The sequence below is a fragment of the Chiloscyllium plagiosum genome, unplaced genomic scaffold, assembly GCF_037043375.1.
Source record: "Chiloscyllium plagiosum isolate Xiang-an unplaced genomic scaffold, Cpla_swu_hap1 HiC_scaffold_3, whole genome shotgun sequence".
Lineage (NCBI taxonomy): Eukaryota > Metazoa > Chordata > Chondrichthyes > Orectolobiformes > Hemiscylliidae > Chiloscyllium > Chiloscyllium plagiosum.
Genome location: NW_028270141.1, coordinates 19879426 through 19893566, shown reverse-complemented (window position 1 = coordinate 19893566; position 14141 = coordinate 19879426). Strand labels below are relative to the sequence as shown.

The 14141-nt window shown below is 40.6% G+C and overlaps 1 protein-coding gene across 1 annotated transcript in view; it reads right to left on the bottom strand.

Moving 5' to 3' along the window:
* adam17b (ADAM metallopeptidase domain 17b) overlaps positions 1 to 12957 on the bottom strand; it is a 74682-nt gene extending 61725 nt beyond the window's left edge. Inside the window, exons 1-3 of the mRNA XM_043678080.2 lie at positions 12516 to 12957; positions 11851 to 12279; positions 999 to 1131 (exon numbers count right to left, since the gene is read on the bottom strand). Of these exons, the coding sequence (XP_043534015.2) occupies positions 999 to 1131; positions 11851 to 12279; positions 12516 to 12957 (1004 nt within the window). The remainder of the gene's footprint in view (positions 1 to 998; positions 1132 to 11850; positions 12280 to 12515) is intronic.
* Positions 12958 to 14141: the final 1184 nt, after the last annotated feature.

Here is a 14141-nt window from a genome sequence, read left to right as displayed (position 1 = left end):
GGTTAGCACTGCTGCCTCGCAGCGCCAGAGACCCGGGTTCAATTCCCGCCTCAGGCGACCGACTGTGTGGAGTTTGCACGTTCTCCCCGTGTCTGCGTGGGTTTCCTCCGGGGGCTCCGGTTTCCTCCCACAGTCCAAAGATGTACAATTCAGGTGAATTGGCCATGCTAAATTGCCTGTAGTGTTAGGTAAAGGGGTAAATGTAGGTGTATGGGTGGGTTACGCTTCGGCGGGTCGGTGTGGACTTGTTGGGCCGAAGGGCCTGTTTCCACACTGTAAGTAATCTAATCTAATCTAATCTAAGTAATCTAATCTAAAAAAAAAAAAATGATGATTAACAGTTAACATTTTAAACTAGGCAAGTTGACTCTGATTGATCAAGGCAGTGCTCTGATGAATGGAAGATGAAATGCTTCAACAATTGTTATCAGCAACGTTCAAGTTCTGTATTAACAAATGATGACTGACAAAACAGCTTGATAGGTGGCATGTTAAATGACAGCGGGAGACAGACAGGGACAAAAATGGAGAACTCAGACTGCTCTTGGCCCAAGCCCCTAGCCATGCCTCATAGCCTATGTACAATGGGACGCCCCCCTCCCCAGAGACCCAGCCTAAGTTATTGGAGCCTATATGCCAAGTATCCCTGCTCTGGTGAGAGGTAAGACAAGCATCTACACAATGTTGTAGCCCCTTACATAGTTACATAGTTGAAATATTCATTCAAACAAAATAAATAAAGTAAAAGAACATTCTGGAATGATGCACGTCACTAATTTCAGTGCTCTGGCCTTACAATAACAACTGAGGCGGGCAACTTTTTTTTAAAATCATGAACATAGTTTTGAATGGAATGGTTTTCTTCGACAGAAAATACCTTCACTACTTATTAATACTATAAATTGCATAATCATCCCTGTAAAAGTCCACAAAGACTTCCTTATAGATCTGATCTTGTTAATGCAAATAATTACGTTAAACAATTTTCCTTCGCATACCTGTTGAGGACTGAAAACTGGACTGATTGTTCAACATGGGACTGTGGTCCTGCATCACGCTTTCTCACAGTGTGCTGACGGATATCCGATAAAGACAGGATGTCATAATCAGTTAACCATTCTTTCAAGATATCTGTGAACAAAAAAGCAGGTTACCAGATTTTCTCTGATGGTATATTATTTATGTATACAATTGCTCTAAGTATCGATTTTGCAATATACGACTTGGATTCAATACAAATTGGTCAACATTTCAGCTGATACAAAATTAGAAACACTAAGCAGAGGAGACAACTCAAATTACAGATTAAGCTGGGATGAAATGAGTGGACAGAATAATGTGATGAAATTTTAAAAAGACAGGTGTAAAATATTGCATTCTGGGAGAATAAACAAACAGCAGAGTCAGCAGAATCTGATTTCCAAAAAAGGATTGGGCTGACATATGGCATGAATGTTACTTTAGACTTCAGTTACACTGAACACAAGAAGAAAAATCCCAAACCACATCCTCCTAAACTTCAATGACAACCATGCTGTCAAACATTCCAAAACCCAAATCATGAGTAGTCAATACGTCAAGCTGGGAATTTGTGTTGCAGACGTTTCGTCCCCTGTCTAGGGGACATCCTCAGTGCTTGGGAGGTTCCTGTGAAGCGCTTCTGTGATCTTTCCTCCGCCATTTGTAGTGGTTTGAATCTGCCGCTTCTGGTTATCAGTTCCAGCTGTCCGTTACTGTGGTCGGTATATTGGGTCCAGGTCGATGTGCTTATTGAATCTGTGGATGAGTGCCATGCCTCTAGGAATTCCCTGGCTGTTCTCTGTTTGGCTTGTCCTATAATAGTGTTGTCCCAGTCGAATTCATGTTGCTTGTCATCTGCGTGTGTGGCTACTAAGGATAGCTGGTTGTGTCGTTTCGTGGCTAGTTGGTGTTCATGGATGTGAATCGCTAGCTATCTTCCTGTTTGTCCTATGTAGTGTTTTGTGCAGTCCTTGCATGGGAGTTTGTACACTACATTAGTTTTGCTCATGCTGGGTATCGGGTCCTTCGTTCTGGTGAGTTGTTGTCTGAGTGTGTCTGTTGGTTTGTGCGCTGTTATGAGTCCTAGTGGTCGCAGTAGTCTGGCTGTCAGTTTGGAAATGCTCTTGTTGTATGGTAGTGTGGCTAGTCCTTTGGGTTGCGGCACGTCCTCGTTCCGTTGTCAACTGAATTATGTACCTGAACCCCGAGGTTTCTCTGTTCTACAACACTACCTAAGGAGAAAGTGAGGACTGCAGATGCTGGAGATCAGATTCAAAACGTGTGGCACTGGAAAAACTAAGCAGGTCAGGCAGCATCCCAGGAGCAGGAGAGTCGATGTCTCGGGCATAAGCCCTTCATCAGTGCTTTTCTAGCGCCACGCTTTTTAACACTACTTAAGTCCCTGCTTTTAATTATGTAAGTCCTGTCTTTGTTTGTTTTACCAAAGTGCAATATCTTGCATTTGTTGAAATTAAACTCCATCTGTCACTCCATAGCCAATTAATGCAATTGATCAAGATCGCTTTGTAATCTTTGATGACCTTCTTCACTGTCTTCATTATCAATTTTGGTGTTATCTGCAAACTTATTAACCATACCTTCTATATTATCAATTATATTTAATTATAATGCACAAAAACAAGCATGCGCTTTTAGTTTGATGTTTTGTTAAGATTCTAGAGGATATCAGAACTTGAGGCTGAACTGTTCAAATTGTTAATTATTGTTAAGACTTCACTGCCCCCCTTTATATTGCAAATTCAAAGAATGCTGATCTCTGCCACAGTTGCCACTAATTCTGATTGTTTTATTTGGGAAGTTTCATTTGGAGAACATATTTTAAAATATTCAGCATTTGTTTCCCCACAAATATCTGAGATTTAAATCCAAACTGAAACTCCTTTTCAATTGTCAAAGCACAGGAAACATGTTGTTTTCTTGCCATTCAGGACTTTTGAAATACTTTTCCTGACAGCTTTCACATTAGCCAAGCATCAATTTGTTAAAGGAAAATAATTTTTGTATAACCAGAATGAGGTACCCGAGGGTTTGATTTTAGGACCATTGACTGTTGTTTATAACTGACTGAATTGTTTAGGCAGAACAATTTAGAAGTTTATGAACTGTATAAAACTTGATAATATAAATAGTGAACAGAGTAACTGACTTCAAGACAACGGAGAATGTTGAAATAGGCAGACACAATTTAGTGTAGTTAAATATGTGACTGTCTTCATACTGATAACCACCTTGGCAAGGAAAACTGAGAGAGAAAATGCAAAGATACTTCCAGCACCTAAAATCTTCTGTAGAGTTTCTCCATTCATGCCGTCGGACCACCACACACCCCTCCACAACCTCATCCAACAGATTCAAACAGCTCCCCAGTCATGAGCACGAAAAGTGTAAAAGTCAACCTTCCTACAGACATTAAACCATACGAGCTTTACCTTGTCTTTTGATCATTTAAGGGATATGAAGGTTCATTGATCAAGCTAACATCACAATAGCCAGTTGTCTTTGCTACATTTAAACAGCAGAGCAGGAGCAGATGCAGCAAAGAATGCTGCATTCACCTAGCCTACAGTTGCAGCTGCTGCACTGCACACTCAGATGCGCTGGTAAATTCTATCTGAAGCATCTCTGCAAGGAAGTCTGGTCAGTTTTGAGAAGCATTTAACTGTCCTTATCCAAGAAATCAGATTTCTCCAAGAAGTGATGCAAGAACAGACTGAATTTTGTTTTCAAGTTGAACTTTACCAAAGGAGATTTTGGAGAATTGGCTCATCTCCACTCGACTTGAAAAGGATGGAGTGGTCACTAATACAGGACTTAAGAACTTTACTGGTGAATTTATTTTTCCACATGGGAGGATTCTTCACACTAAGTTACTGTAACAGACTAGTAATTTTTATTGTTATAATCATTGTATTTTGAGTATTAATAACTTGCTTAAATACTAGCTGTCAGAGTCTTACCAATGCTGATAATGCCATTGATTTTCATGAAATGATATGGGAGGGAATGAGAATGTGTATAGGGTATAAGCAGGCAGGGAAACAGGTAAGTTCTGAGTTTTGTGAAACAAGAGGTTCAGCTGAGCATGTCTCAGATCAGATAAGAACTTACAGTTTACAATGGGGTGCTGCAGGCAAGGGTAAGGAGCTAACAAGTTGGAAAACATTCATTATGTAGAGCCATTTAACAATGTTGGAAGCATTTCAGGTATGTAAGGTCAGTTTAACAAGGTGAACAGTATTCATTATGTGAAGCCAATTATTCATTGTGTAACCACAGATGGCTTAATCTTTACTACTGACACTTACAAATTGAGTTACCATTACAATTTGCATGTTGCCTAATCTGGATGCTCTTCCCTGTAAAATGACAATATTTCATTCAAAAAATGCTGTCCCAGAAAAGACAGTGAACTCCTGTCTCTGTGCACATGGGCAATTGTTCTCTCTCCCTCCAGGGCCCAGAATAAAGATGAAAGAGGTATAACTACTGTGTCTCTGAGCGTTTTGCTTCTACTGAGGGTGGGAAACAGATGACGACATGCTAAGCCACCATCAAATTTCACCATCTTCTGTCTCTCTGGTTCTAATTTTACCATTTCATCAAAGTACCACAAAGCAGAATGCCAAGACTCTTACCTGAACAGTAACTGAATTGAAATGTAAGAAAGAGATTACAGGTTGTTGTACTATAATATGCATTTCATCAGTACAAATTGGCTATAATGTAATGTGGATATTATTTGGATAACATGAACTTTCTACTCAACAGGTGTAGCAATTTTCTACAGTGTGAGGTCGCATAGAACATAGAACAATACAGCACAGAACAGGCCCTTCGGCCCTCGATGTTGCGCCAACCTGTGAACTATTCTCAGCTCGTCCCCCTACACTATCCCAATATCATCCATGTGCTTCACAAAGGAACACAAATGTCACGTTATAGCAGAAATATCTGTATGAAAACAATCTGTATCAAGGGAGGAAGCAAAACAAACGCAGTAAAAGGTAGAGATAACACAATGATAAAAGTTTTAACTACTTACAACCAAATATTTAGGGCAAATCTTGAACCTTGTGATTACCAACGTAATCGTCCATGAGCTTTCACTAGTGAATATCGTTTATTTAATTAAATGATTACCAATAAAGTAGTGGTAGACAATACAATGTCATCAAGTACTTTGCTGATTAAAGTGCTGTCAACACTCAAAACTTCTAAAGAGCTTATCAGTTTGTGAATAAAAAACTTATTTCTTTGACTGTAGAGGTTAAGCTTCAGTGTTTTCCATTTGCCACATCCCTCAATTAAGTGAGTCCAGTCTGACAATATACAATTAAAGAGGAAGTAGTATAGAGCTTTTATAAAATGTATGTACCATACAGTTTGCCTATTTAGATTCAAAACAAAAATTTTGTTTCCTCCGAGAAACCCATGGAAGAATTATCCAATATGAGAGCACAAAAAAAAGTGATTGCTCGATTCTTGGGCCTACCAAATCATTAGATTCAACAACACAAACAGTAAAAGTTGAATGCCAAATTTGAAACTAAGGACATGTGCTGGGATTTCAACTGTTTATAATTCACATAAATGACTTGGATCAAGGGACAAAAAGTATGGTTGCCCAGTTTGTTGATGACACAAAAATAAGTAGGAAAGTAGCCTGTTAAGAATGCACAAGGAGACGACAAAAAGATATACAGTACACAGGTTAAATTGGTGAGCAAAGGTCTGCAGTAATGTGGTCTGGCCTATTTTGCTAGGAAGAATGAAAAAAAAATGCACATCAAAATGGAGAGCGAATGCAGACCTCTTGAGATACAAGAGGGATCTGGATGTCCCTGTGCATGAACCACAAAAGATTAGTAAATAGGAAGAGCAAGTAATTACAAAACCTAATAGCATGTTACTATTTAATAGCAAGAGGAACTGAACACAAAAATAGGGAAGATATGCCTCAATTGTATAAGGTAATGGTGAGACCACACCTCAAGTACAGTGTACTTATTTGACAAAGATGTAAATGCTTGGAAGTAGTTTAGAACATGCTTACAGACTAATACCTGGAATGGGCAGTTGACTTGAGGAAATATTGAACAGACTAGGCTTGAATTTGCTAGAGTTTAAAAGAGTAAGGGGAGTTGATTGAAACATGCAAGATCCTGCCCAGTTTTGGATGTGGAGGGCATGATTCCCCTAAAATGAGAATCAAGAACTCAGGATCACTGTCTAAATGGTTGACCTCTTAATTTTTAGAAATGATGATGCAATTTTTCTTTCAACTTCATAAGTTTTTGGAACTCTCTTACTAAAAAGGTGATGGAAACAGGGCCTTGGAATTTTTTTTTTTTTTTAAGATGAAGGATAGATTCTTGCGAAGCAAGAAAGTGAAAAGTAATCAGTGGTCGACAGGTTTGAGGTTACAATCAAATCAGCCGTCACCTCATTTAATGCAGAGTAGCCTGAAGAACCAAATATCCTTCCCCTGCTCCTTGTCTGAATGGCAACTTATATTTCTCAAACTCAACAGAGAAGACAACTCTTAAACCAAGGACACCCAAAAACTGAAAGCGACAAGCTGCAATGTATTTGTGGCTTTATTTAGAGAAATAATTCTAATGCAGAGAGAGTGCAAATAATAGTTGCAAAATAATCATTAGAACAGACTCATTCACTATTGGGAACTTTGCACAAAGTATTTTACTTTTTCCTGTGGTGACTACCAAGAAATGCAATCAGACACTGAAAAATACCTAACCTGCTCCTGGATGACAAGCTCAGCAGTGAGGCTGTGGATGTAGTCTAAACAATGACCTACTTTATACAACATATTTGACAATTTAATTCAAAGCACTGATGTCATTAAGACTAAATAAAGTTTTGACAGCTTAAAAAATTATGTCTTCTCATAATTCATTCTATATTCAACTTAATAAAATTAATCAATCAATCTCAAACTACTTTCTTGAATTAGGATGAGAAATGGCATATCCTTCAGTTTATTACAAGCAGAGCAAGATATCAAAGCCACTTATGACACATGCAATAAAACTTACTCTTACATTGTTAGTCATCAATTTCAAGAGTTGACATACTTCAACATACTCATGCCACCATCGTGAGAAACCAAAGTGCTTCGGATAATTTATCACATTTGCGGTAACCACAGAATGGATTTTATATTAAAAAAATTCAAACCACAAGACCACGTCCACTGGACAAATATATACAATTCACAAGCTTGCTGGAAAATGAATGAAAGGGTCACAATTTTGTATCCCAATTAGGGATATAAAAGGCTATTTATGCACAAAGGCAAGCAGTATGGTTGAGGTCCCTAATGAAAACATTCCATTTGCCTTCACAAAGCAAGTTGCTACCCTGTGAAAAAGGGAGCAGTTGAGATTATGAATATGCTAAAAATTAACAAAAGACCATAGAAAGATAGCGAATTAATCAGTTTAACGTAATGCTATTTACCATTTATCAGCCCAAGCCTGAATGTTGTCCATGTTCTGCTACATGGCCTAGTTCAATGTACGCGTAACCAAATATGGTACTCTGCACTGAACACTGAGCACCCTCAATTTTGATCTTACTAGGGGCAGATGGTCACTGAAGTAGTAGATGAAAATGATTTGGCCTCGAACACCACACTGAAGAAACCCTGTACTAATGTCCGAGGCTGGTAATAATCGGTCCATAACTATAGCTTTCTTCCTTTATGCTGGGAATGATAACAACTGGTCAAACATATTCCTCAATTACTACTAGAATTTTGTTAGGGCCCTTTGACAAAACTAGAGGACACAGGTTTAAGGTGAGAAGGGAAAGATTTAAAAAGGATAGGAGGGCTAGCTTTTTCACTTAGAGGGTGGCATGTTATGAAGATGTGGGTGTACCTTTAAGAGAGGTAAAAGCAACAGAACTACAGGACACAGCACTAATAAGGCAACAATGTAACACTGGGTCCAACAACTCGACTAGTTTGTTGCCTGGAGACAAAAAAAACAAATTCTATTCCAATCCAGTTTGGATTGAGTATATTGACAATCTGATGCTTTGGGAGGTATAAGACCAAGGAAAATCAAACAGTGGGAGAAGAACTGCCAAGTCCTAGCATTTAGATTAGATTACTTACAGTGTGGAAACAGGCCCTTCGGCCCAACAAGTCCACACCGATCCGCCGAAGTACAACCCAACCAAACCCATTTACCCCTTCACCTAACACTCCGGGCAATTTAGCATGGCCGATTCACCTAACCCACACATTTTTGGACTGTGGAAGGAAACAGGAGCACCCGGAGGAAACCCACGCAGACACGGGGAGAATGTGCAAACTCCACACAGTCAGTCGCCTGAGGCAGGAATTGAACCCGGGCCTCTGGCACTGTGAGGCAGCAGTGCTAACCACTGTGCAACCGTCCCACCCTGCTTGAAAAAAAAACTCTCTTAAAAGTACCTTTTCAATCAGTAACCTGTGATGCAGAAATTCCTAACAAGGAGAAAAAAAGACACAGGAAGATCCGAAGACAAGAACCTACAGCTGCCTGGTTTTGAGTTAAGAAGTGTTGTTTTGTAAATCTTAATTGCGAGTTTTAATCGGACTAGTATTGTAGCAGGGAAGATAAAAATAGATTAGAGTAAGGACTTGTACATAGTTGTTAGCTAATTATTTGCTGTTATACTTTAAGAAATAAAAGTTGTTAATTTTTACTTTAAATCGTTCTAGGCCACAAACTTTTACTGCACAGGATAAATCTTTTCTACGTGGCTGGTTTTACATTAAACAGGAGAGTTTACCCAGTGTCATAACAGTTGCGTGTCTGAAATAAGCTGCCAAATGAAGTGGTAGACGTAGGTATAATTACAACATTTAAAAAGGCATCTGGATGGGTATATGAATAGGAAGAGTTTAGAGGGATATGGGCCAAATGGGAGCACATTAGTTTAGGATATTTATTCAGCATGGATGAGAGGGACCGAATGGCCCACTTCCATGCTGCACAACTTTGTTATAACGTTTCTGTTTGAGTGAAAGGTAAGGCTGGTAGGATTACAGAACAAATGGATGAGTAAAGATATTAAAGTTCTAGTCAAGAATAAAAATTAATTATATATTAGATATAGACAACTGGGTTCAAATGAATCTTTTGAACAGTATAAAGATTGTAGGGGCATTCCTAAGAGGGAAATCAGGAAGGTTAAAAAAAGGGATATGAGATAGCTTTGATAAGGTTAAAAAATAATCCAGAGATGTTGAGGTACATTAAGAACAAGAGAACAACTAGAGAGTGAGTAGGGTCCCTCAAAGGTCAAAGGGGTCAGCTTTCTGTTGGACTTCAGGAAATGAGAGAGATATTAAAATGAATACTTTGCATCAGTTTTTACTGTGGAGAAAGAAATGGAGGCTAAAGAACAGAGGGAAATAAATATTGATTATTTGAAAACAGTTCACATTACAGGAGAGGAAGTGCTGGATATCTTAGAAAATGTAAAAGGTGGATAAATCTAGTGTAGCCCAGGATGTTGTGACAAGTTAGGGAGAATATTGCAGAGCCCCTTGCAGAAATATATCTATCATCTATAACTATGGATGAAGTGCCAAATGACTGGACAGTGGCTAACTTTGTGCCTTTGTTTAAGGAGGGATACAAAGAGAAGCCTGGCAACGACAGAACAATGAGTCTGACTTTAGTGATAGATCAGTTGTTGGCGGTGATTCTGAAAGATAGGATTTATATGCATTTGGAAAGGTAAGGAACGATTAAGAATAGTCAGCATGGTTTTGCGCAAGGGAAATTATGTCTTACAAGCTTGATTAAGTTTTTGAGGAAGTAACCAAGAAGACAAGGCAGAGTGATAGACATTATTTACTTGGACTTTAGTAAAGCCTTTGACAAGTTCCACAGAATAGATTAATTAGTAAAGTTAGATCACATGAGATTCAGGGTGAGCTTGCCAACTGGATGCAAACTAAACTTAAAAGCAAGAGACGGCGATGGAGGATTGTTTTTCAGATTGGAGGCCTGTTACCAGTGGTGTCCCACAGGGATAGGTGCTGGGTCCACTTTTGTTTGTCATTTATATAAATGATTGAATTGATAATATAGAAGGCATGGTTAATAAGTTTGCAGATAACACCAAAATTGATAATGAAGACAGTGAAGGTTATCATCAAAGATTACAAAGCGATCTTGATCAATTGCGTTAATTGGCTGTGGAATGACAAATGGAGTTTAATTTCAACAAATGCAAGATATTGCACTTTGGTAAAACAAACAAAGACAGGACTTACATAATTAAAAGCAGGGACTTAAGTAGTGTTAAAAAGCGTGGCGCTAGAAAAGCACTGATGAAGGGCTTATGCCCGAGACATCGACTCTCCTGCTCCTAGGATGCTGCCTGACCTGCTGTGTTTTTCCAGTGCCACACTTTTTGAATCTGATCTCCAGCATCTGCAGTCCTCACTTTCTTCTTAGGTAGTGTTGTAGAACAGTGAAACCTAGGGGTTCAGGTACATAATTCAGTGAAGTTTACATCACATGTAGACCAGGTGGTTCAGAACATGTTTGACAAGCTTTAATTCATTGCTCAGACCTTAAAGTACAGGAGCTGGGAGATCAAGTTGAAGTTGCACTGAACATTGGTGAGGCCTCTTCTGTAGTACTGTGTCCAGTTCTGATTACCCTGTTATAGGAAGGTTATTATTAAGCTGGAGGGTGTTCAGAAGAGATTTACCAGGATGTCACCAGGAATGGAGTGTTTCAGTCATAAGGAGAGGCTGGATAGACTGGGACCTTTTTCACTGGAGTGTAGGAGATTGAGGGGTGATCTTATAGGAGGTTTATAAAATCATTAGGGGTATAGATAAGGTGACTGACAAGTGTCTTTTCCCTAGGGTGGGGGATTTCAGGACTCAGGGCATATTTTTAAGATGTGACAACAAAGATTTAATAAAAGATATGAAGGCTTTTTTAAAAAAAAAACTCAGTGGTTTGTGTTGTGAAATGATTTTCCATAGGAAGTGGTTGGCGCAGGTATAGTAACAAAAGTTAAAAGATATTTGGATAAACAAATGAATAATTGATATTTGGAGGGATATGGGCCAAGCATAGACAGATGGAACTAGTTTAGTTTAGTATTATGGTCAGCATAGACTGGTTGGTCCAAATGATCTGTTTAGTGCTCTGATTCTATGAGCAATGGTTATATGAGGAAATATTTTATACATAGCTAGGGATTTGGATCTTGAATGTACTGTGGGGCGTGGTGGAGGCAGGTTCAGTAGAGATGAAGGTAATTATCCATTTTTTTAAAAGAGAAAATAATGCAAGGCTAAAGGCGGGGAATTAGATTAAGGGAGTCGCTCTTGAGAGAGCCAACACAGACACGACTAGCCAAAAAAAAACTAACATTTTACGTCCCAATGTTATGGAGGTTCTAGCCTTTAAAAAGATAAACACATCGGAGAAAAACTGTAACTTTGGCCATTGGTTAACGGGAAGTATGAAACTATTCAGGAGAATTTTTTTTTAAAATTGTCGGTGGACCGATTTGTACCAAAACATTTAACATAAACCACTAATCCTTTGCCCTCCAATAATAACATTAGCAGAAGTTGCCTGTGTGTAGCACACTAAGTGTTGTCACTTTCTCGAGGTTTAAAAAGACACAGCCCCACCACCGCCAATAACAACTCTTTTTCATCTTTCCTGTTGACAAACAGACCCGAAGGAGAGCCGCCCGGAGACGGAGTAAACCACAGCCTCAGTGTTTCCGAGAGAGAGAGAGACTCTGTCCTCTTACCGAACCGATCATCATGGCGCCCGGCTCCCCGGCCAGCGACCGCGTCTCCCAGGACAGCCACCGCCAGCAGCACAGCGCCGGCGAGGCCTCGCACGGTCATCGCCCAGATCCGCAGAGCTCCTGACCAGAAGAGCGGGCCCGAGCTCTCACCGATCCCGCGGCTCCCACATCGCCCAGATCCAAGTCCAAGTTCACTCCAGACTCGCTCTTCCTTCTCCCGCCCCACGGCAACCGCTTCAGCCGGGACACCGGTCAACCCGGAAACACTTATCTGGGTAGGGACGCCGCCGCCATCTTGGTAAAGGAACCCCGCGGCCGAGGTGGGAGGTTGGGGAAAAAAGACGAAGTCGCATTTAAATGAGATCTTTCGCGACTGCCAGCCATCCCTCACCGTTTTACAGCCAACTGGGTAATTTTGAAACACTGTTTCTGTTATAATTTGGAAATGAGTTAACTGATGATGGACACAACTGCATCAATAGTAATGACATTCACGATGCTGCACGGGGAACAAATCTTGTTCCAAGTGATGTGTGTTTGATGGTTGCCACAGACTGTACACAAAGACACTGACAGCAGAGGTAGCAAAACACTATTCCTGCCAGTATGTACATTTGGGTTTCTGCACATTAAAATAATCTGCAATTGTATTTCTCCAAACATACCACTTTTCATGTAAAAGCAAAAAACGATGCAAGCATTAGCACTGGTAGCTGTAAGAGTCACGTTACCCAATTCTACATTGTCAGAAAGAAAATTATCACCGTTCACACAATTAACTTGAGTGTTAACTCTCGTCGATTCCATTTCCATCAGTGTCTGCACATGCAATGCGTGCATGTCTTTTAAGTTGTGCATGTCTCCTAATGTGTATGCCCCAGCAGGAAAGAGTGTGAGTGGTTGACCGTCCTGCAGCAGCTTCCACTGTTGTTGGCTACGTCCAAGCCGGTCATTCTGGCTGGAGACTTCAACTGTATCATTGATGCAGACAGACGATCCGGAGGGGAGGACAGAAAACTGGACGCCACGTCCAGAGTCCTGATGGAAACGGTCAAAGATGCCAAGCTGCACAAGGTCTTCAGCACCCCTGCAGACAGAGCGCAGCATAGATATACCTGGTCACGGGCAAACGGGTCTGTAGTCTAAGATTAGGTTACCCATTTGTGTCCAAAGCGTTTTCGGTCAGATCCACCAATGTTAGGCCGGTGTTCTTCACTGATCACTGCCTCCTGCTGGCCAACTGTCACCTACAGGACAAGCAGCAGGCTGGCAAGGAAACATGGAAGCTGAACACAAAGTTGTTGATCCCAGAAAACACTGAGGAGCTCAAAAGGGATTACACAGGTTTGAGAACCTTGAAACCACTCTTTGAATCTCCAGTGGACTGGTGGGAAATGGTCAAAGGAAAATATCAAGACGTTCTTTATCCTCAAAGGTGTGCAGAAGGCGAGAAAGAGGCAGGGAAAACTGTCACAACTCCAGGAAAGTATGCAGAACCTACTCCTGCTGCAGACGATGGGGGTCAACATCATGAAGGATCTCCAGGAAACGAAGGACTAGCAAGCCTCACTCTTTGCCGTAGAGACCTCCAAGATAATCTTCCGGTCCAGGACGAGATGTGGAGCAGGACGAGATGAGTTCATGTTCCTTTTTCCAGAAGGTACACAATGTGAGCTCCGTGCTCAACAGCCTGAAGGAAGAAGATGGCTCGGTAACGTCATCTCAGTCTGACATCATGAGAATCAGTAAATCCTTCGAGACCAGTCTGTATGACACAAGCCCCACTGACAGCGCGGCCTCCCAGTCATTCCTGTTCCCTATCAGCAAGGTTTTAGATGACAGCATGCAGGAGAGGCTGGACAGCCGCTACCTTTGGAGGGGTCAAAAAGTGTGTTGCTGGAAAAGCACAGCTAATCAGGCAGCATCCAAGGAGCAGGAGAGTCGATGTTTCAAGCATAAACTCTTCATCAGGAATGAAGTCCTCACTTTTTCCTCGCTATCTCTGGATGAGCTGACCAAGGCCTCGAGTCCTTTGAAAAGAATAAAACTCGGAAAAGCGATGGCTTACCAGTTGGCTCAATTCTGCTGTATAGGACTTGATTGGGCAGGAGCTGCTGGAGGAGTATGTCAGTATGCTTTTAGCAGATACCATGAGCGAATCCATGAGGAAAGGTATCATCACCTTCATCTGTGAGCAGAAGGGGGAGAGAGAGGAAATTAGAAATTGGCGATCAATCTCACTGTTAAATGTGGATTACAAAATCTTGTTAAAGGTCATTGCCAATCAGGTC